The sequence below is a fragment of the Rhyacophila brunnea genome, unplaced genomic scaffold, assembly GCF_057557595.1.
Source record: "Rhyacophila brunnea isolate RB1 unplaced genomic scaffold, BYU_Rbru_1.0 scaffold_6, whole genome shotgun sequence".
Classification (NCBI taxonomy): Eukaryota; Metazoa; Arthropoda; class Insecta; order Trichoptera; family Rhyacophilidae; genus Rhyacophila; species Rhyacophila brunnea.
Window position 1 is genome coordinate 4,326,410 of NW_028233276.1, and position 24,656 is coordinate 4,351,065.

At 33.8% G+C, this 24,656-nt stretch overlaps 2 protein-coding genes across 2 annotated transcripts in view; both read right to left on the reverse strand.

Moving 5' to 3' along the window:
- The window catches only part of LOC147065120 (uncharacterized), a 578,962-nt gene that overhangs the window by 204,048 nt on the left and 350,258 nt on the right, over positions 1 to 24,656 (reverse strand). The window lies entirely within an intron of this gene.
- LOC147065127 (homeobox protein PKNOX1-like) overlaps positions 6,953 to 24,656 on the reverse strand; it is an 82,071-nt gene continuing 64,367 nt past the window's right edge. Inside the window, exons 2-10 of the mRNA XM_085956290.1 lie at positions 19,139 to 19,321; positions 15,469 to 15,643; positions 14,698 to 14,845; positions 14,189 to 14,289; positions 13,462 to 13,696; positions 11,702 to 11,800; positions 11,050 to 11,367; positions 9,605 to 9,700; positions 6,953 to 9,523 (exon numbers count right to left, since the gene is read on the reverse strand). Of these exons, the coding sequence (XP_085812416.1) occupies positions 9,372 to 9,523; positions 9,605 to 9,700; positions 11,050 to 11,367; positions 11,702 to 11,800; positions 13,462 to 13,696; positions 14,189 to 14,289; positions 14,698 to 14,845; positions 15,469 to 15,643; positions 19,139 to 19,296 (1,482 nt within the window). The 5' untranslated portion in view covers positions 19,297 to 19,321 and the 3' untranslated portion in view covers positions 6,953 to 9,371. The remainder of the gene's footprint in view (positions 9,524 to 9,604; positions 9,701 to 11,049; positions 11,368 to 11,701; positions 11,801 to 13,461; positions 13,697 to 14,188; positions 14,290 to 14,697; positions 14,846 to 15,468; positions 15,644 to 19,138; positions 19,322 to 24,656) is intronic.

The window sequence follows — 24,656 nt, forward strand, 5'->3', positions numbered from 1 at the left end:
TACTCCAAAGGATAATATTTTTTAAATTAAAGTTTAAAAAAAGCCACCAGTCGCCAGACGAATGGCCGAAAGAAAACACGGAACAAAGCGTAATACTCTACAACAAACAGATAAGAGAATCGATACAAAAAATACTATTACAGCAATAATTCGATTTGATTGAATTAGAAATGAAATGTTCGCACTAAGTCTTCGAATCCAGACAGTTTGGTGATTAACTTTTATAATATGATGTGTCATTCAAACCAGAAAATTATATAAAAACCCATATTTATTACAGAATGAAATCAAATAAGTATGTTTCGAAAGACTTTCCACGGTTGTTATATATATTTATGATTAATAATTATTTCTTTCCTTTGCACTATCGACATACCCTTTTTTATAAAGAGTGTAGGTAGTAGGTTCAGCAGGCAAAATGTCTACACGTGTCAATATGAAAGCTTTGCATTTTTATTTAACACATATTGTAAAAATAATCGATTCAATAAAATATACATTTCAAAAGTGGTCACTTATGTACTTAGCAGGGTTTGTAATTCCAGAATCTCTTGTTGCAAATATTTTCAATCCCGGGATTTCAGGCATATTCTTTGTATGACTTTTGACAAAAAGACGTCATGTTTTGTCAACTAAACAATTGTAATTGAGTGAAAGCGGTCAGTTACAAATACGTAATATAATATTGAAATTTATGGAAAATACCACTAATCTCCTAAATTTCACGGCATTGAAAAAGTGTAAAATTATGAATCAAGAGATAATATAACAATAACAAATGTATTCATACTATGTCGGTACCTATCAAATACTTAAAAGAAAGTGCAAAAATTTAGTTGATTTTGCAAATCCCAGGATTGAAAAAATACTAATTCCGGAATTACATTTCGTCTGTCAGTTTTTTTTTTTTTTTTTACAAAATATGGACTTTCAAACAATTTTCTGTTTTGAACGATAATAACTGAGATTACTTTTGCTAGATCTATGAATATTCTTGCAATTATTATCAAATCGAATTTCAAGTAAACTAAAAATGTACTCAAACACCACACATATAAGAATAATAAATCACTAAATTAGCGGCATTTTATTTATTATTTTACACTGAGAAGACTGGGGATAACTTACGCTTCTAAAGAATTCCTAAAAATATACTTACAACTTCACACTATATCGTTATCATAACTCGTACGACTCGTATAGTCATTTCCTAACCGTAACTATTATTTAATATTATGACACATTGGCAACAGACTCACTTAGTCTGCTTTTGACTTGCGCTTTATGAACAATTCTGGAAACAAACACTTATCCAGGCTGCCATTGCAAATAAGATGATAAAAAACATTTATTATGTATGTATGTATGATGACCGTAATAAAATTCTACAAAGAACATTAATTTATCGTATACACAAGAGGTTAATGCGTCAAATACTATTCACGTAAAAAAAGTGTGTAATGTCATTTTTCTTGGTGTTTAAAATGTTATCAGACTGATGCTCCCATCCCGTAGCACACTTTGAACCTTTAAATGAACATTGTCAGTTGGCAAAATCTGCCGAAATCATCAGGACAACATTGAGGTCACCTCACATTGTACTGCACTGCATCGACACCTGCATGACTCAATGAACTTTTTATATCATTCTCTACATGACTACACATTTTCGATTCATGTCAAAATCGCGTGTTTTTTGTTTTTAGCGGTTGTCGCAATGTAGTTTCTATAAGAATATTGTCTATTATCAATGGTCTGCAGGTTGGGTTCTGTTCAACATATTATCTATGGATGCAATATTGAAATTAGCATGGATAATGAATAATAATTCAAAATACTAATACAATGGAATTGGCACTCCCGATCATCGAATTTATAGAGATAGTGATCGTTCAAAATATTCTGCGGTATGACGAAACCATAGACTAAATTTGTCACCATGACAGTACGCGACGTGCATCATAATGTATTTGAACCTTTACAAAATATCGTGGGACGCCACAATGCTTTCGAAAATTATAATAATCCCATGATATCTTAATTCAACGCGCTGATACACAATCGCAATGATAGATTTGTATACTTTGGTGGCTTTATTTCACACGATTACAAAATTTAAATTTAGAATACTGCTCTTCCCTTATCACTGAAATTACGCATGGATTCTAAATCGGATATAACGTCACTTCCCTCCCTCTGTCTGTGAAATGGTCACGTATTGAGTTTGAAAAGGCCATAAACCTTAATTTCTTACAATTAGATAAATTAATTTACTGTTTAAACCTGGTCCAAAAATTGCTAATGTCTCATAATTCTAAAATAAACGAAACAAATTCGTTTGTATGAACTTAACGTGTTTGTGTAATATGTATGTATTCATATTGAATACATACATATTATATTGTTTCTATCAACAAATATAATAAAATCATACAATATAATATGACCAAGGAATAATATGTATTATAATAATCAACCGTATGGGAAGTTTTCAGGGAAGTCATAAGCAATAACAAAATTATTAGACCACTTCAAAAATAAGACATATTTTAATCGTTTGATTGATTTAAAATAATTTGAATCAAAGTCAAAATAAGACACATTAAATAAACGGTTTCCTTTCTCACAGTGGCAGCCTGTGTGATAAATGCGCCAGAAAGTCGCATGTAAAAGCACCGTTACCGGATTTTCTAGTCTCTAAACTTACATAGCCCGCGAAAAATCTGGTACATTCTCACAAAATGGCCGACCGCCGACAGGCACCCCGAGACGGCTGCCGTAATGCAACACGATAAACCTAACGATACGAAAAGAAACAAAAAATATTACAATAGGCTAATTGTTATAATTAATTAGGAGAGTATAGTCAGAATTGATTTTATCCACAGTTATTGAAGCCTACGTGGTAGTCTTAGAGGCTAGAAAAAATATTATTCGAAAAACTATTTTACATAGAAAATTACTGATTTATTATTCTGTCTCATTCATTACGTATTTTCGTTTCTTACACATAAGATAATAATATTAAAGATATATTTTTAATTTTAAAAATAAATACATCCGCATTATGTCATCTTCTTTCGCCGCAACCTTTCCACCAATTTTCAACTCTCGATAACCGACAGAATCTATCTTCCATCATCTCCCATAATCATCCAAAAAATGAGGATTTTCCAAAATCCGCTGTGACTAGAAATCACAAAAGGTAATTTTTTTTAACATAGAATTTTAGATACAGTAACAGCAAACCCACAAAATGTATCTATTATAAGATTATAATGAAAAAAACAATCATAATATACGTGTATGGCGTGAATATGTTGATAAGTCTAAAAACATCAATTCTCAGCGCAGCTATTTGTACGTTTGGCTTTCTGTAGTAAATCAATCAGGAATATTTTTAAATTTTAGTTTTACTACAAACATTTAACTGAATTTTAAAAACATTCCTGATTTACCACAGAAAGCCAAGCGTACAAATAACTGCCCTGAGAATTTACATTTTTAGGGTTATCAACATATTCACGCCATACATGGATATAGTAATATTGAAAGTGTAATGGATATTCTCAGATATATACATATATATTATTATGCGACATATTTTGTCATTCCAATATTGCAATTATTTTGAAATACATTATATTTTCTACTGAATATGTTGTCATTGTTAGTGGGTGAAGTGGGCAAGCTAAATTGTATAAACTTATTTTTTAAATTGGTTAACATTGGTATTAAACACATGGTAATAATATTAAAATTTCTGTGATATCAAACTCATTTAGCAAGTCCCACAGCACATAATATTTACTCACATAGGGAGAAGTTATACCAGGCAGCTAGTTTCTTCATTATAGTCTTATAATTGCCTTTATAAAGGATTGACAGTTACTATTATCAAGTATGGTTATATGAGTAATGTACTTTTGTATGGATTGTAATCGAGAGTCAAATATTAATGAAATTATCTCCATTTTAGGGCACATCATGAAAAAGATAGCCCTAATGTCTACTCGTTGACTGTTACAAAAAAATAAATACAATAATAAACAAGTCATAAACAATAATAGAATTTTGCATTATTACGGATACAGTCTTACAAATAGAAATGTCATTTTTCAGTTTACAAAGAGTATAGACAATCATAATTGAATATAAGATACCGAAGACTTGATATATTATGATTTATTTGTAAATAGTTTGTCAATGTCAATGTTAATTATAGATAATTTACTATATTGTTTATTGTTTTCAATACCGAAATAAGTTGTATGGAATCGAAAAGTCATATTATATCAGCGAGTAGTGTGAACATAGCAAAATATCATTATTAAATATGTACACACATAATTTTTCAAATGCCGTTAACAAATGTTATATGAGCGTGGAGATTTGTGCAAGCCACATCTTAAGATGTGTGAAATCCAATCTCTCCAAAGGGTTAATGTGAGAACTCCAAGGCCCCCACTTAAAAGATGTAATGCACAAGGATGCAACAAGAGTCAACGTGAAAGAATCGATATATTTGAAGGACAGTTATGTAGTCAGCCATGGAATTGAATAGTCTTTAGTGCATGATAATTAATGCTGTAAATTTTAATAACGTCAAAAATATGTATATATTTAATAATTGAGGTAACATGAATTTAATATGTACCTAACGATTTTATGTAAAGTCTGACTATAATATTCCTCAAATGGACATTTTAAAAGATGAATAATAATCTATTCAAGTCTTCAGTAGGTACGACATAACAAAACAGTAAATTTTTACAACATTACAGTATCAATAAAACATTACATAATTACAATAGAAAAATAATCGACAATAGCCTACGCTGAGTTCAATTTCTGGTATACAACGATAAAACGTATGTTTAAAAATCACAAATGGTAAATCGTGGACACGTATACATGTAAAAGATCAATAGATAGATGTGTGTATAGTATAATATTAGCTACCGTATACTTACAATCGTATTTAAGAATCGGTATGGTTTGAAAAATCACAAAAATAGTATTAATTAAACTGAAAGATTGAATAGAGAATTAAATTTATATTCAAAATTGGAATTACAGTAAATTTTTAATTAATAGAATTTGCGGCCCCTATTAGGATAGGTTAACAAGTTAGTGTTATTTTTGGCAAAAATATTAGTATATTGAACAGTATCTATTTTAGTAGATTTTCAAACCTACCTACAGAAGTGTATTTCGAAAAATATGATGAAACATAGTTATCATAATTTTAATTGCATATGAAATTTAATTCATATTAATGTCATTTATTTGTTGAAAGTATGTATGTAATACATACCTAAAAGGCAAAACAATATTCAGTGTTTTGTTTAATTTTAGAAGGTTTCTGAATGAAAAAAATCTGTACATTGTTCTATTAATATTAGTAGGAAATGTGTTTTGAATTAGATTAAAAAAAATTATTATCGTGTTTTCGTATTAATATTTAAAAAATGTAATATATCAACTTAGATATTGAGGTATCATTTACGTATACATGTTTCTTGCTTTTTAAATGTTCAAATAGGGCGCGTGTCAGGTTTTAATTTGACAAAAACAATTTGAAGATTACTACATAAACTAAAAAGGTATTATTTCAGTGATTCAACACAAGGGATCATCTATAAATGACGTCAAAACCTATTGTGAGGAGGGGGTCTGATATAATTTCAAGATTTGTGATGGAGGGGTTGTAGAAAATTAATGTCTCACAATCAATTTTTCTGTGGCAGACACTAGACAGGGGGGTAAAAGATTTTGTAACAATGGGTCAAAAAATATTCAAAATCGTATATCTTTGGATGACCCTTAACAAGGTTATGAGGTACTTTTTTTTACCAATATTGAGAAAAACTTTAAAACCAACTAACGACCTGCGGTTGACACAGACATTACGGGTTACATTTTCCATACTGTGTGTATACGACCCACTGCAGCCACAAGTAGTTATGTCTCCGCTAGGCCCAAGGCTTTAAATATTTGTGGGAGAGTCAGCTGAATGTTTCAGTATATATTACTTCTGAGAGGTACATGCTGGGCATAACGCGAAAGGACAAAAAGAGGAATGAGTGGATAAGGAAGCAGACAAGGGTTTGCGATGTAATAGAGTTTATTAAAAGCCTTAAGTGGAGATGGGCTGGACACATAGCTCGAAGAAGAGACAATCGTTGGACATATCTAGTCATCCAGTGGTATCCAAGAAGTACAAAACGTCCGCAAGACCTAGAGGCCGCTGGATCGATGAAATGATAAAGTTCTGCGGAAGTACGTGGAAACTCAATGCACAGGACCGAGAGAAGTGGAAGCAGCTTGAAGAGGCCTTGCAGTGGATAGATTCAGGCTGATGATGATGATGATGATGATATCACTTCTGTAGTAAGATGGCAAAACACGATATGTCCGAGTTTCTAAATTGTTCAGAAGACCAATTTTAAACAACGAAAAATATTCAAACAATGAACAAATCACATATTGACACAGCTTATTTCTCCTAATCTATACCATATAGACATACCATATTTTGATATCTCATGGATCTCACTGAGACGAGTCTGAAGGTATATGCAACATTTTACTACAGATTAAATACCACTGGTAACCCAAAGAAATATTTATAAATTATAATATGTATGAACCCTGTATTGAAAAGTAGTTTATTAGTATAACTCACGAGGATGTCTTTAAATTGTTTTTCTTGAGTTTTGACCCATCACACGCCCGTGATAAGTACACACTTTCATTATATTTATTCGTTTTAGTTAGTAATGTATAATAATTAATTGCTATGTATTATTACTGGAGAGATGAAGGAAAAATATTACTACTATAATATCATGAAGTACCACTGGGAAATGTTGCCTGCCCCGATTTCAATCTACATCTTCATTTGACGGAGAATATTTTATTAACTATTGAATATTTCCGTTTTTTCTTATATTTAGTAGTAGTATACACAGTTTATAAAATATGGCTGGAGAATTTTTTTTTTTCAAAAATAATATGCTAAAAATATTTAATTCGGGCGAGGCAGAAACAATTTAAATGATTCTCTATTGGAAGACAATATATGAATAGTTTTTTTACAAAACGCTTACATTTGTTAAGGAAAAAATACTACTAAACCACATGCTAATAATATGTATATAATATCTATTATGGGCGGACTGGACTTATGAGTATAAGTCCAAAAAGACGATTTTCCAGGAGAGCAAAAACAAAGTTACAAAGTTAACTTCTGTAGTCATTTTTAAATCAATAAAACTTATATTCTCCAGAACCGACCGGGTTGTTGTAAATCATTTTAATTTGTCGTGGTTAAAGAGTATAAGTGCACACTGATACTTATGGACACGTAACATGCATTTCAGATATAAATTAGTCTAAGCTGGCTCGCACATCAAAACTTGTCAACGTGTCGAATACGTCGATGTGACATCATCGCTATTCACAAAACACACGTTGCCAAATGGAGCTCTGCAGATTAGTCGAATGCAACTTTTTAGTCTGAAACAAGTGAAGTCAAAACGCACACAAACACCTACGAATTGATCATTACTATACCGGCTCGCCGCATCGAAATATCTATATGTTTCGAGAGGTTACGTGTAACTGTCGGAGTTTCGGGGAGTTTAGATGTGAGAGCCGGCTAATAGATGCATAAATTAATTTTTATTTTTCTAGACTACCAGTGACTTATACTGTTGGTGCCACTGATACATTCTTATATTTGAGTGTTTTTTCGTACTTATCATAAAATCACCAAAAATGGAATTACACTCCCCATCATAGATATTATAACTTATATTAATTACTACAGATCTTCTTATAAGTATATTTCGGTTGTCACTCCATTATCAAGACTACAAAGATAAACGACGTCTCTGCTTAAACAGTATACTTACAGAAAGAGACGGTAAATAATTACAGGATCTAGAAGGTAGATATGGAAGGTCTTTCATTTGAATCACATCTGAATAAAAATTATGTTAAATGCGTAAAAGAAAATAATATTAATCTTTCCAATTGTTTTCTGTCTCGCCGTTACAAAACATAACTAAACAATATTATCAATTTCTTAGAATCATAAGCAGTCAACCTCATGAAATATTTCATTCGTTTAAAACATCCACGACTCACCTCAGTCAGACGAGTTCGCCATTACGATGTTTTCTTAAAAGCACCCCCTGACTTGTAGAGTAAAAACTAAAAAACTTAGAATTATCGTATAATGTATATCAATAAAGAGACTAATATACTGATTTCTTTATAATATATCTCGTTAACAATCGTATACCCTCGCGTATACTTCACATCGATCATGTTTGATTTTTGTTTGGCGTACGTCACTGATTTTTAGTGCATCGATTATATAATTAACATGCACAATGTAGATATCGTGAGACAAATTTAATAAAAATTACTGTATACTGAGGTTCAATTCCTGATTTTTCACATCGAGTATTATATTAGTAGTATACAATTCCATAGTGTAGATTTATTTGACATCATACGAGTCTCCGAAAACCCATAAAATCAATCAAATTAAATTTTCATAGACTACTTTAACAATTATGTAGGTTCTGAAACTATTTCAATGCTTCGAGGAACTAGGAAATCGGAGTAAATGAATTAATAAATCTGTACAGAGCGGTCATGTAAATGTACACATGAACTACTACCAAACACGATTATTTGTGTCCGTAACCATGTTGATTTCAAGCAAGGCATTTACAGTCAAACTTGCATACTTCGGCTATAGTATTCGTAATAAATTTTTTTTATTCATAATACAGGTATAGGTAGAAAGTAGTATAGGCATAGATAGAAAGAGCTGTGCAGCCTCAATGGATGATTGTATCCAAGGCATCAGTAATATGATACGACTGACTAAAATAGGGAGATGCACTGCGATTCAAGCATCAACCTTTGATAGAAAATGGTGCCAAGAGAAGTAACCCCTGCTCACCACCCAAGAAAAGATTAATTTTAGATAATTATTTATACCCATAGAGTTGTTGAATCAATGATTCATTAATTATATTCGAGAGTTTAATTGTAACGACTCAAAATGAGAAGTCATGTTCTCCTGTAAATTAAGAGGAAGACCACAGTTTGCTTTTAACCAATGATAAGGGCTTCTTTGATGATATCGAGAAGGAGTGAACATTTACCGATCACAATATCCATTAAAACATGTAAGTAATTACATTATTTGTTTCAGTTTACGTTATATATCTATTAATTTGATGAAAAAATGAGTTTTCGGACATACAGTTTATCATTTGATAACATAACCTTAAAGTTTCCAGTTTTTCCTTTAGTGTGAGTAGATTCGTTGAGAAGCCGCCGCAAGTTCAGTTGTGATCTGCGGCGTGAAATTGAATGGCGTCCGGTTCTGAACTAATGATGTTGTTCCTGTCGGTCTGTTGGTCGATCACCAACTCCTGCTCTGATTCCGACTCCTCAATGTCTTCTTCGCCTTCGTCTTCCGATGACGATAGCAAACCTGTTGACGGCATAAATACATTAGTGAATGCCCTTTGAAGAAATACCCCATCGCTATAAATGCTTTAATCGTCAACAATACCTGTAGATAACTGTGGTTGTAATGCGGATAATGAGTCTGGCCAAAACCGCTTGCTCGCCTGGCCGCCACTTTGTTTTCTCTTTGTCTGTCCACCAGCTAAAAATAAAACGAAACATATAATATTATGTTGTACAACATTTTCTATGCCTCACGACATTACTATGGCAGTATCTGAGATGCTGCAGATTTTTAACGACACATGTTGAATGTAGAGCGACGCTCTTACTACTGTCCAATAAGAAGATTTAGGCACAAGCCGGAGTCGCTGTCGTCGACTAAACAGGAGGAGCTTGTTTAGTTCACAGTTTTAACACGTGGACAACTCGTCGCTAACCGGAAGGCGCTATAATCAAAGTGTGGTTAAAAATGGGAGGAGCTTGTTAGTTCACAGTTTTAACACGTCGTTGAAGATCTTGTTCGACAATACAATCGTAATTCAAACAGATGTCACTGTGTTTGATTTTTTAAATTATGCAAATCAATCGACAGTGGCTAATAATTTGTGGCCTGTCAATCACGGCCTCATAGAGCGAGAAAACTCGCTGAAGACATAGAACCGGTTAAGGCTGTCCACTAATCGACAAATTAATAATCCACAATCTTCCGGCGACGACAATATATCACGGTTTCTTTTTATGGTGGGTCAAATTTCATTGAGATGCATTTTTTATGCAAACATAGTTTTTTAGTTATGTGTTTGTTAATTTTTTTTATTGGCTGCCTCAGAATCCTCTACTCTACTCAGAACCCCCGGTCTCCTTTTACAGTTGATCACTCCTAGTCTCTTTGTAGGCCATCAATCCACCAAAGTAGTGATCTTCCAGCACCCTGCCATCCTTCTACACTATTAAACATGAGGAATTTCATCAGTGCTTGTTCATCTATACGTGTGATGTGTCCGGCCCATCGCAGACGAGTTATAATAAATTTAATGTCAGACTCCTCAAAGATCTTTCGCAAGATTATGCGATCAAACACTTATAGCTTATGGGAACCACTGACAATTAACAGTTTTGTAATTAAACTATTATAAATACAATCAATACGATTTGACATATTAATGGTCAATCATCTAATTATTATTGTTTAAATACTTTGCAATATGTGTACATGGTCTGTTAATCCGTGAACCTGCCTTGCATGATGCCTTTTTTCCCCATTACCCGGATTTGGCAACTTCATGAATTGCGCAACAATAATAATTATTTATAGAATTAAACGTTTCAGTGAATCGAAAATTTGGTTAAAATAACTATTTGACAGATGAGGGTGACAATAGTGAAGTTTTCTACATGTGAATCTGGATCCACAATGTGTAATGAATTGCAGCTAATTTCAGCAGTAGTCCATGAGTGCTTTTTTCAGCTTCACTTTTAAATATTTGGACTCTGTCCCCAATAAAGAAGGTTTTCTCCAACCCCTTTGATAGCATCAATATCCCTCACCATTGTCTTTTCCGTCAAGCATGGGTTGCAGGATTCTCCGTCGGGCGTTGATGAACCAGTTGTTGACCTGAAGAAGGGTGAGGCGGGTTTGCGCGGCTAGACATCGTTTCTCCTCTTCCGTGGGGTAAGGGTGCACAAGGTGCTGGAAGAGCCACGCGCGCATGGCCTGCGTCGCACTCCGCGGCAGCACCCCTCGCTTCACCCCCTTGCCGCCGCCCACGCTACCGTCCTCCTCTCCCTCCACGGAGTCGTCTCCCCCCGCCATGTTCTCTAAATCGTCGCCGAGGCCTGGGGACACTGAGCCGCAAGAACCGTTGCCTGGAATTTGACAAAATAATTTTTATCTGTGATATTTGAATCCTGGGGTCAATCATACCCTGTATATTACGAGTTCCCAACTGTTTTCGAATCGCGACTCCTTTTTGTAATTGCCAAGTAACCACAAAAATAATTATTAAAAAAAAATTACATGAAGATACCTAATTATTATCAAACATCACATTTTTAAATTAGGAATCATAGCATTTTCTTTCACGTTACTCTTATTTTTTTTACATGGGTATAAAGTTAATATTAAAAAAGCTTATAGAATCTTTGAGTAAAATAATAAGACTCTAATTGGTTAACAAAAAGTTATATTTTTTAGACTCGCCTGTATAGCTATTATCACTGGACGGATGACTAGAAAGGTTGGCTCCGATCTGACCAATCGGAGTAGATCCCAATACCACTAGGCCGGGATTGCAGGTACCTGGAAAAAATCATACACAGTGATAGCTTAGAAAAGGTATATAAACAACACAGAACTGTGGAACATAATTCTAAAAAGACACACATGTTAAAATAACTCCACTCAGAGCAGATTCATATATTTAATAAAAGAAAATTCAGGAGATTAATGATATATGTACCTAGTGGATATATGTGTCGCTGAGTTTCAAAACCCGCTATAACACTTTTTCATTATGTTGAGAAAATCAATAACAACTTTTGAACTAAAAAGGTTTTTGAATGTTACAGTAGTGTTATAGCGGGATTTGATAGACACATTGATTTTGTTTCATAAATGACAGTTAATCGTAGCGGCTTTTGATAGAGGCGATAAAATTTTCATGTAGAGATTTTAATAACGAATACAACGATATATATTGATACCGAGAAGAATGGGTGGAGAACTCACATGTATGCTGGCAGCGTTCTTCACGAGTATCACCTTGATTGAGGGTTGTGTGGACATCAGGACATATAATTCAAGATAAAACACGTCTTTGATTTGACAATTTCCCTGCGCAGGGACGTTTAATTACATTAACTTTCCAGACATTGGTTGGGTTACATTATTAATTACACTTAAAGGAGTCTTAGATTTAGCTATTCCACAGTCACTATGTGGGAGCACGTGTTTGAACACATTGGCCAAACTGGCGCGAAAACGTTTTATCGAGGTCGCGACGCGTGGTTTTGAGGTGGTTATAGGGATTATTATTAACACAATAACGGGGAAAGAGATTCACTAATTTATCATATTGGGGCAAGCGTGGCTTTGCACTTCGCGTTGAGGAGGGCCGACCGGGCCACGCTGAGCGCGTGGTCCTAGACACCTACCACTCTCCCGGGAGAATTTGTACTGCCTGCAATTATCTCCGACGGATCTATGGGTGATGAGACAGGAGGGAGGGGCAAAGGGATGAAACAAAATTACGGTAAATTTTTGTTTGTCTCTCGGCAAGTTACCATTTCCTAGTAGCTGGGCTTAGGTACTCGCCCTTTTTGCCGCTGTTGAAATGTGCCGTGATGATGTTATTTCGTAAATCAGGGGTGGTGAACCCTAATTAGAAGGCGTTTGATTAGGTTGCGGATTTGTGATTTGAAACTGCGGGCCAGGGGTTTTTTCGTCTGGTGACAATATATATTAATTATTACAAAAAAGTGTTATGGCGGGTTTTGAAACTCAGTGACACATAATATGTTCATAAAAAGCACTTTGGTTGACAAATCTGCAGTTGGCCACACTAAGATTTCATGGAAAATTTAATGTGGGGATAAACCAAAAATTGTACAAAAACAATGACTAAGAAAATTCAAAGCTCTTAATAGAACCAGAACCACACCAAAGATCCCGGAAAACTGCATAACTATTTTGAAACGGTAACCCTTATTTCACAAGTTTGAAAACCCTGAACCAGCCCTGGAACCGCATAATAGAGTTGGGATGCCATCTGTTAAATGTATACAGAACTGAACCTTTAAAAACTACATGGGTTCGACATCTCTGGTTTCAACAGCCGCAAATTTAACACAAAATTACATTCAATACAAAATTTCTATAGAAGAAACACACGTCAAACGAAATGGTTATTATAGGGAAAATTACTGTGAATGCCTTAAAATATCAAAATGACTATTTCCTACCTTGATGCTGATGATAAATGGCCGCCTTCTGCTCATAGTTCTGCGTCTGCTGACAGGCGGCGGCGATCTGGTCTGCAAGGAAAGAAGCGGGCGCCACAGCGGATGGGTTAACATTGACTGGAGGTACTCCGATGCTGTTGGAACCGGGACCTAGAGGCAGGTCGGAGTTGGGCCCCAGGTATTGCTGCGTCGTCACGGTCGGCCCACCTGTCTGAATAGGTTGCTGGGACATTGACTAGAAATAGAAAAAAACCTCTATTACAAAATTCACACATGCAAATTCATTTGTAACAAGATTCTGAAATTTATTTGTCAGACCTGAGATAAAAAAGCTTTGAAAAAAGGGTGCAAACAATTTATTTATACAATAAACCAAAACAATTTAGAATATTTAGTTGAACAACAGTACATCAAACATATAGTAAAACAAAACATCAAAACAGATTGTCATCTTAATAATATTATGTATACCACATCATCTTTAAATATTCCAGTGCACAGAATATTTCGTTTTCAAAATCTACTAACCCAACAATACAGAATCCAAATCAAATACAATAAGATCGTTAGTTTGGATCCAGAATGTGGTTATTGATCGCGTTTTCTCCATCTCGTATGGTAGTTTAACGTGCTTCAAATGCCTTAAAGAAAAACTACCTATTTAAGAATTTTTTGTTAGTTACTGAAAATATACTCAATAATTGAAATCAAAACAAATCATACTGACCTGGTATTGTGGGGAATTCGACGTGCTGGAATGTTCTTCCGAAATGCTTCCACTCATCGGTTGATTGTTATTACTCTCAGTTCCACCAGGAAAAGCTTCGCCTGAAGAGAAAGTAAAATGATAAATCATTCTATACAATTTAAAGCAGGATCAAGTGGTAAATTGAAAATTGTTGTAATCTGATCGTAATGTCCAGCCCAAGAAACATATTATTTTGTACATGAACAGATGAATATTGTATAAAAACTGTCTGATAAAAATGTCTGCCGCAACTCGAAAGCATTATTCATGTGCAGATTTTTGCAGAAGGATTCGAAATATGTGCCCAATCTGATTTTTATAAATTATGTATAAACAAAAAATATTTTTTTAGTCCAAGATGTGTGATTTTGCAAATCTCGTTTCTTTAAGCAAACTTCGGTGTCATGGAAACTGCATGGCGAACATCACTTTGAGAGTGGACTTGGGAAAAACAAAAGAAACGTCACAATACTAAGTTCGATTCTTACCTGATGCATAATCAGTCCTAAGTAGATTTTCACTCTGCATTTTGGATTTTAGACAAGCAATATATCGGCTGCAAAAGTCCCGACACAACTCCTGAACCTTCTCCAACTCTAGAAGGTGGATCCTCAGCACTTGTATTGATTTAATCATCTGCAATTCAGAAAGAGATATATTGCTGATTGAAATGAGACTTTGAGATCTCTGATAAAGATATATGTCAGGGGTTACCAACTTGTTTGTTACTGCGATCCATTATTTACATATCTATTGAAGTTGCTGAATTTGTAAAAAACTTCTCTAAAAATATAAACTTTTTTTAATTGGCTCTACAATTTGGTGTCAATTTTGTCCCGCATCTCGAGAAGATTTCGTAATAATTCTTTGTTGTATTGAGAAATGATTGTTTAATTATGTCATTATATCCTCTTTAACCACAGTAAATTTTATTGTTTATATCCATTTTAAAACCTGAGGTGCAATTTGGCATGCAGATGTTCAACAGTCGAACTAGAAAAAAATTTATTATTCCTAAAACTCATGGCGGAAAATGCTGGTTCACAAATGTGTGTGCTTCCAAATGTCAAGTCCATTATTTTTTTCGGTAAGCATTGATAAAAATTTCGCATTCTTCAATGTCGTTTCATTATGTTGTAATTCCAAAATTTTCATTTGTGTTTAGGTTTGGTACGTTATTGATGTCTACAATAAAAGGGTTGCTTAATGTAAAAATGCATAAATGTGGAGTAGCCGAGAGTTGAAATGATGTCACTCACCAGTCCATCTATCTCAGGGTCGTCGACAAGGAAGGGCTTTCTGTCTCTCTGCTGGTGCTGGACGAAGGCTCGGAGGTCGGCGGCGAAAGCGTCGCAACCGCCGGGCGACTCGGAGCCGCCCGTCGCCGCTTCGCATCTTTCCAGGAGCAGCGCCAGTAGGGGGAACAGCGGATGTCTGCCAAAAATAATTATGATTTCAATTTTGTGTTGTATGTATTTTTCGAAAAAAAAAATGAATGTGACATGAAATATTTTCTATTTATATTAGATCTAATTTTGGTATGGTCTAAAGATGTTGAAAAACCTTCTTCTTTAGAGATGTAGCCTAAATGGACGTAATTGAATCATAAAATGCAGATAACTTCACACTTATGTTATTGTTATTACAAATACTTAACAATCTGCTGTGCGTATAAAAAGACAATCCATCACCAATACTACTACACTTTGGCATTGTTATGTCAAAAATGTGTGTAAAACAGCACTCGAGTGACTAAATAATTACAATATAAGGTGCATTGGGGTAATTCCGAATATGGGTATATTCCGAAAGTTCAAAAATTCTACCAATCGAAGCGATATTTTCCTATTGGCAACATTTAGTCTAGACACCATGTTCATTGTGCTCGCCTCGACAGTCGTCGCTAGTCGCTAGTGTCAACAATGCGTGCATACCATCAAGTTTTTTCGGAGAAGTGTTTTTCGCGCCATTTTTGGCTGATTCGTAATTACCCCAACTTACATATCTCGGAATTCTGGTAAATTATTTGAATAAGTGATTGCTTTTACGATAGATTATCGTTTTTTACGAATTGTGAGAGGAACACAATGTCCTAGCTCTGTTTTTAATTTTTTTTCGGAAATACCCCTTTGGGGTTATTCCGATATATATTCATTCCGCAATAGCCCACTTAACTTTTTCATAGTAATTGGCAGTGCTTCTCAATCTGTAAAGATACTAAAATTATATCTAATTTAGATGTACATAATATACTTCATTAAATTAATATTAAAGTAAGTAGATTTAGCGTCGTCCTAATAAGAAGCTATCGCACGTCCTATTATATAATATAATCTTGGGTAAGTGCGGTAACACCAGCCTTCATTTAACAGCATAACTAGTGTATCCGACATCATGAGCGAATATAGCAATTCTGATATTATAGATTATCTTGATTTTGAAGTATTGATGGATGAATACTCTGAAGATGATTTTAAAATATACATGGAAGAACCAAGGTCACAAAAAAACAAAAGATGTGAAATATGGTGAAAGTTTAACTGACGAAAAGATGCTCACCAACAACGATTCAAATTCTCTCTGTACTAAGAGTAAAGGTGTTGGCAAAAAAAGTAAAGGTAAAGAAAATCAAGCGGATAAAACAGACAAAAAAAAACGAAGAGAAAAGACACATTGAAAGAGATGACAAAGACAACGTTGATGTTTTTATAAATGGAAAAAAAATGTCACAACTAGAGAAGACTCAGAAGAAAAGGGCAAAGATGAACAACTGCTACTAAAACTGAAAAATAAAGATATAGTATACAAAACTCAAGAAAAAGACCCTCAAGAAGAAGGAAAATTACAAATTAAATGATTCAGTGCTTGTCAGATATTCAATCAAAAAAAAATGGAGGTACTATATTGGGTTCATAGAAGAAATAATAAAACATGAGGAAACATACTCCTCTATCAACTTCTTAAAAACTATGAGACCACAGCAGTAGCTAACCTTTATTACGACCAAAAGAAAAGATAGTGACAAAGTTCCAGAGTCATTATAGTGAAGAAGATAGATATACAAAAAAAAGTGCTGATGAAAAAGAATATTACTTATGTAATGATAAAGATAGAATTTATTTTGACTGATTGCGTACCAAACCAATAGATCATTATTATGTATAAGTGAGGCTTTCAGACCGTGTCTTAATCAATTCTGTTATATTTTTTTAACAGTGTAGCCCGCATTTTAGTTTTAGGTTTGCTAGCAGGAATAAATTATAAGTTTATGCCATAAAAGTAGATGAAAATGATTAAAAATACAAGTTCCGACTTTGATTTACCATTTTTAATGTTGACTAATTTAATTGTATGGGTATGAAGAAAGTTTATTTTGCTATGCAAAAAGCAGTAAGTAAACAAAAGACATCTTTATAAAAAATATTGTTCTATCAAGGTAGGCAAATAAGAATGTAGACTCAAATAAAAATTGATTTTTAAAATTATCACTTTCTTTGATTTTCCTCGTCTTTATTTTATTGATTTAAGGTGGTAGGTACTTGTGTCATATTGAGATATTTTTTCTCATTATTTGTCACCGGTGGGAACAAAACTGGTAGTGACAACCGGGAATAAACCTGCTCTGCTCCATCCCGTTCCACAATCCCTATAATCCTAAGTAATTAACTGAAATGTTGAGAACCACTATCTTTTTTTGGGGTAATTCCGAACTAATAGTATCAAAAGTTAGGGATTATGGAAACTATTAACAAAATTGATGATATTTTGTGTTAGGAGTAATTACGGTCGAAAAAGAAAGGTAAACCTTTGGTCAAAGTGCAATAAAATCAACTTTTGAATAATTTCGGAATTACCCCAAGATAGTTCGTAATTTCCCCAATGCCAAAAAAAAATGACTCAATATTTCAAATTCTCAATTTAAAGAACCCAACTATATATTCAAGAATCTAATATATATTTATCATATATCTTTTCTTTAAGTACACAGGGGTAAAACAATAATGGCAGTAAATATAAAACACTTTGAATAATTAACCGAAATATATAACCTCTAGTCATCTCATAGAAATTCCTGTCGGAATTACCCCAATGCACCTTACATAAAAAAAATGGTTAGTCATTTTGTGTAAGTAAGAAAATCGGAATGGCAACTGACCGATGTTAATATATTTGGAGTTTGCCAACTTAACCGTGCCCATTCGTTTACTAAATAATTTCAAATGCCATAACAGAAATAACGTATAAGCCTCCTTCTATTTATAGTCCAATTTTTTGGTCACAATACCGAAACTAGATTCGACATAGGTACCTAAGTAAATAAACACAATATGGCAACACGGGAATGAGACAACTGGGCGCCAGGACAATACTAATTGGGCGTCGCATTGTCGAATGAAATAAATAGACGTTCGTTACGATTTTATACAGAAAGTAGACGAGGAATTTTAATCAGTTTCTATCAGTTTTAATTCATTTAGGTCTTGACATAATGTTTTTTAATTACAGATTGAGTATTATCATGCCTGAGGTTTTATATAAAAATAAAATAGCTCTCTTCTCGTTTGAACTTAAACATATGAACGATTAAATCATTATTTACGTGTGCATATTTAAATTCTCACCAAGTATTAAATAATAATATTAAATATAAATATTTAAAGTACCTATAGTTATTCACGAACATCTATTTATTTTCGAATTACATTCGATCGCGTGGCTCCCAGTTGTCCCGGCGCCGAATCGTCCTAGACCCCATGGCATATACCTACCAGGCCAAAATTTATAAATGTACATCATCCAAATTCCAGAGCGATGCTGGAAAAGTCAAGTGATTGGTGGAGGACCGGAGTGTCGAAGATGCCTTATTGAGGGCTGAAGGATTACAAAGGGACGTTTCACCCCGCTGATGAGTGGGCATATTATACTGACTTGTAGACGGCTCGCTTGTCAGCCTCGAACTGCGCCTGGTCGTGGGCGGCGGCGGCGGGATTGACGGCATTGGCGGGCTGCTGCTGAGACTGCGGACTCTGGCTCTGGTTCTGCAGGTCGGCTGCCGCCCGCTCCCCCACTCCCGCGCAGCCCTGCATCACCACCCGCCAATCTTCACCACACCTGGAAACAATCGGAAAAAGACAGCATCAGACACCACGGCGATTCCCGACTACCTTAAGGCGATGTCTTTACCCACCAGAGGCACATGATTTTTTTGATAATTTATAATTTCAACGGTGTTAATTAATAAATATGTATCTGAAAACATTAAAAAGAAAAATATTTTTTATTTTAAGTCAAAGATAAACTTACAATTGTAAAAAATGTAATAAAACGTGAATTCGTTGAATTGGACACCATCTTATTATTACATATATTTTATGGTCATATTTATTATTAATATTAGGTTTATTAAGTTTTCTAAGCACAGCCCACGATGGCCGCGCGGCTTAAGCGTTGGCCTATTGCGTCGTGGGTCTCAGGTTCGAATCCTGGGTCTGACAAGTACACATATTGTTTTTCAATTTGTGTATGAATCAGAGTATGGACCTAATAGGTTGAGCAAGTGGCTGAAATCCATTTCTCGTAAAAACAAAATCTGTCAATACAAACCTCCACTCTGTGGAGGCCCATATGATCCTATTAGGATCGGACATGGTCGAAAGAAAAGAAGCATCGCCTAAGAGATTTTTGACTAATCCATAGTTTTAATATTTTTATATCTATTTTAAAAAAACATAGATTTAAAAAAAAATATAAATGTGTATGACTTGAATTTCTTGTAGTAAGTACAGTTGCCATTTCATAACTTTAGCTTTAGACTTTTAGCTTTAGAATGACCATGATGTGTACATATTCTAAAAATAAGTTTTTTACATAATTATTATCTATTTATTTATTTATTACTACAATATATTAATAGATATGAATATCATTTGATCTAATTGTATGCTCTGTGGATTATATACAAAGCGTACCAGTGTAGTAAAAAGTGCAAAGTTATGAAGCGTTCTGTCACATCGCGAATAGCTTACCTACTACATCTAAAACCCATTATAATATACCGATATAATCTATTTATAGTCAATTTCGCAATTAGAGGTCGTCCATAAATGACTTGCGATTTTCGGTTTTTCAACCCCCACTGTGGGCCCCACCCCGCATTCTCCCACTCCTCATTGTCACACTTAGCGGGAATAAAATATTTACCCCATGTGTAAATCACTTGTCTCACATTCGTTAAAAATGACCGATTTCAGTAATACGATACCCGTTATTGTGTATTCTCAGACAAAAATTAGTATAGGTACATTTGTTGGTTTTATGAGGTCACAACTTCCACAACATCTCTATAAAATTTTATTTTAGGTATGGTCCCAATATTGAAGCTTGATTTGATATAAATAAAAAGGATTTCAAATTATACACATTTATATTTTTCTAAAAATCGATGTTTTTTAAAATAAATATAAAAAGTATTAAAACGATGAATTAGTCCAAAATCTAAACGGTCAAAAATTGAAAACTTAATAAAATAAAAATATGACCATAAATATAATGTAATAATAACGTTATTCGTGACATAAATATGTAACAAATACACATTTTTTTTTTAAATTGTAAGTTTATCTTTGACTTAAAAAAAATATTTTTAATGTTTTCAGATACATATTTATTAATTAATACAGTTGAAATTGTAAATTATCAAAAAAATGACTCAAATTGCAAGCTTCGTATTTGTCCGCTAGGTGCCTTCGCTGGCATGCCTGTCCCCCTTAAGAAATTAATGACTTACAGAAATCGATCGGCAATTAAATTGACACAAATTAAATATAACGGTATGTCCATTTTTATTTTGTTTAAATTTGTATTTGAATAAAGGGTTTATTGGCCAAAATGGTTACATATTCCTAATTCGAACCAATTTTAAAATGGAGAAAAATAAACTACCTAACGTTGAGATTTGAAACCAACCACTTTAGCTTGATACACTAAAAAGTCATTTAATTATTGTGGACGCCTCGTATATCCTGTTTTTGATGATTAAATGATTAAATTTCTCCATTTTTCTCAGAGATTCGTTTATGTACGAGTAGGTACAAACTTCTCAAGTCAATAAAAAGAGGACATTTTAAAAAAACACGTTTTCATTCTTGAATTGTAACGACGCAAAGTGAATGGGGGGCGAATTTTCTTTATTTGGCCAATAGAGCTATCACTTGAATTAAATAAATCAGAATTGTCTGGGAGGGTTCGAGTGGGAGGCGAAACGCGGGAACGTGTCTGAGTGCTGACTCCCTCCAAATCCTCATCACTGCAAAACGTTTTTTTCCCGCACAGATTCACTACGTAGTATAGAATATTCAATCAATCCAAAATTACTTCAGTATAATCAAAATGCAGTATTGAATATCACAAGACTTTTCAATTATAATTCTGCACCACATAGCTATCGTAGTGTGTCATATTATGTACGATTTTACAGAAAAATATAAGAGAAGTATCATATATTTTAAGTGGTGATTAATGTGTACATTCAAATGGCAGTGATTTTACTCGTGCGATGATCACAGAGATTACAATTTAAATTTTCCACGCGAATATCAAAATTGTTGTTTCAAATCAAACGCCAATGATTTTACTTGTGCATGTTTTTACATTTTGTCCATTTTACATGATGATCGCACAAGCGAAATCAACCACTGCGGATTCCAATATTTAGAAAACATTATTATTATTTATAGCAAAATGGACAAAATGTAAAAACGCAAATCACACCATTAGATTAAATTCACCTGTTGAGTATATTCATAACATAAATATAAAATACCTAAAATAAGTGGCTGAAAAATCTTAAATTACGTTGTTCCCCGACAGTGTTTTGATACAATGGCTAACATGTAGGTACAGATATTATAAGCCGACTCGGACATCAAAACTCGTGTCGCTCGCACATCAACGTGTCGAATACGTCGATGTGACGTCATCGTTATTCACAAAACACACCAATTTTCTAAATGGAGCTCCGCAGATTTGTCGAATGCGACTTTTTAGTTTGAAAAAAAAAAACTAAAAATCTAGTGCCGCTATCAACAAAACAATTATACTTTAAATTGCGTAAATGACGCTCGATTTATTGACGTAACAATTTAACACGGATGCGTACATTACAAAAAGGCGTCCAACTTTTATTATCGCGAATTTTATTACTTCGATAATGTAAATCTATAGTTTGAATAATGCTTGGCTCTTTATAATTATTATTCTTGTGCTAAGCCATATGTGATCTGGTCTCCCAAGCCAAAATGATCGGCAAGACACCGGATATCCTTAGTTACTTAATTAAAATTAATTAGGCGCGAGTTGTCGGAAGGCGTCCGGATCATATTCCCGCACAGAAGAATACGCAGGTAGCGCGTTATCTGCGCTTTGACGGGGAGGATTGCCTCAACACCTTTCGCTGGCAAATTGCAAAATCCCTCGGTCCCGAGAATAGGGTTGGCAGCAAAAAGTATTTCGTTGAAAATGAACGCCAAATTTTTGAAAAGATTCACATCAAATGACGTTTCATATCGACTGTAAAAAAGAAAAAGGACGTAACCCTCGGTTTTTTTCAAAATAGGTTTTATTGGATAATGACGTTGTACCTACAAAACTAAATACACGTTGCGTCCAAAGGATGTAAGCTGCAAATGCCGATTTATTATCTAAATTAAGCTGTTAATTACAAAAAAAGGAAGTTACGTGGGAAAAACGACTTAACCATCAGTTTTGTGGGGTTTTCTTTAATTAACTCAATAATTAATATCAGATAAGATAGGAATATAAAAACCAAATTAATAACTATCTCACGGTTATAATATATACATATTTTGTAGTTTAACTTTGACCGAAAATCATAAAAAAAATGTTTTTGTACCTCCTGTAAAATTTGATTTGTGTGGATTATGTCCTTTTCCCTTTTTATTGTCATATTGATAGTTTGGCAAGGTTCAAAACAAGACTTGTAAGGGTCTGTTGCATAGAATGTCAACGGTATATAAAACCAACTAATTAATAACGTTATGCAGAAATGAAAATGGAGTAACATATCAACACAGTGACTATTGTCCGATAACAAGAAATCGGCGATAACATGAAGTCGCTGTAATCGCATGTAGAAGACTTCTAGTGACGTAGCTGTCATGGTGGCAATTCGTGCTAGAGGCGTATTTAAATAATGCAACGGTTCTCCTTTAAAATGCTACTCCTTTTCTTCTTAACAATAAACTAAGAGTTTACTAATAATAAGTATAACATCACTCCTGATCGTTTTAGACATATTTTTATTATAATAAGCTTCAAATTACGTAAATTGACAGATACGTAGGTACACCGCGTGAGCGTAAATTGAAATCATAAATTTGGGGGCGTTCCTCATTTGAAAACGGAAGTGTGATTAGCTGCACTGGAGGGGATTGTTAGTTTACAGTTTTAACACGTAGACAAGAAGTTCTTGTTCGACAGTAACATTACAACGTCGCTTCCCACGATCTGAATTACGATTTTCCGTAAACTATTAAAAATATTTTTAACTGACATACACGGGTAAACGTATGAAAACTGCACAATATAAGTTGAATAATTTAATGATTGCTTTATCAACAGCAATTAGACATTTTTGAATTGCAATACATACTTCAATCATGATTTAATGATAATAATACACTAGCTGCCCGGGATAACTTGATACGGGAGCAAATGTGGTGTAGCGTGAGTTATGCTATTTATTAATGAAAAATATAATTGGAACAGTTAATCTTAAATTTTTGGTTTTAATATTAGGTACATACAAGTGAAACATATAATACTATTTGTTAAAAATCTAAATAACTTCACACGCATTTTTGTTACATAGTAATACTAGCCAAAAACTGGATATATTATGTATCATAAGTCGACGGAGAAAATACATTTAAAAGGGCTCGTTTACTTTGCCCACTCCACACGCAATTTTGTTAGATATTGTATGATAAATATGGATATTTTCTCAGACAAACTAATATTCTTGATATTCAATAAGCTTAGTACGTATCAGTGGCGAGGGTGGATGTAGGCTGTTAGGATCTGACACAAATAGTGCACCCTAAACTTTGTCAGTCATACATATTGTTTTCATTGAATTCATAATACACATTGCAGATGGTGCAAATTAGTTTTTAAAAATCAATTATGCTCTGTCTAAACCAAAGCACGATAGTTTAGGCAAGCTATGGACGAATAGACAAAAATAGTGCACACTTTTTCAGAGATACTTATTTGTTTTCCTTGAATTACGAACACATATTACAGATGGTGTTGGTTATTTTAAAATTCATTAAGCCCTGCCTAAACCAAACCATAATAGGTAAAAAAAATTCTTCTAATAAAATATCTAAAACTATGCCAGTACATCACACATAATTTTAGATAGACG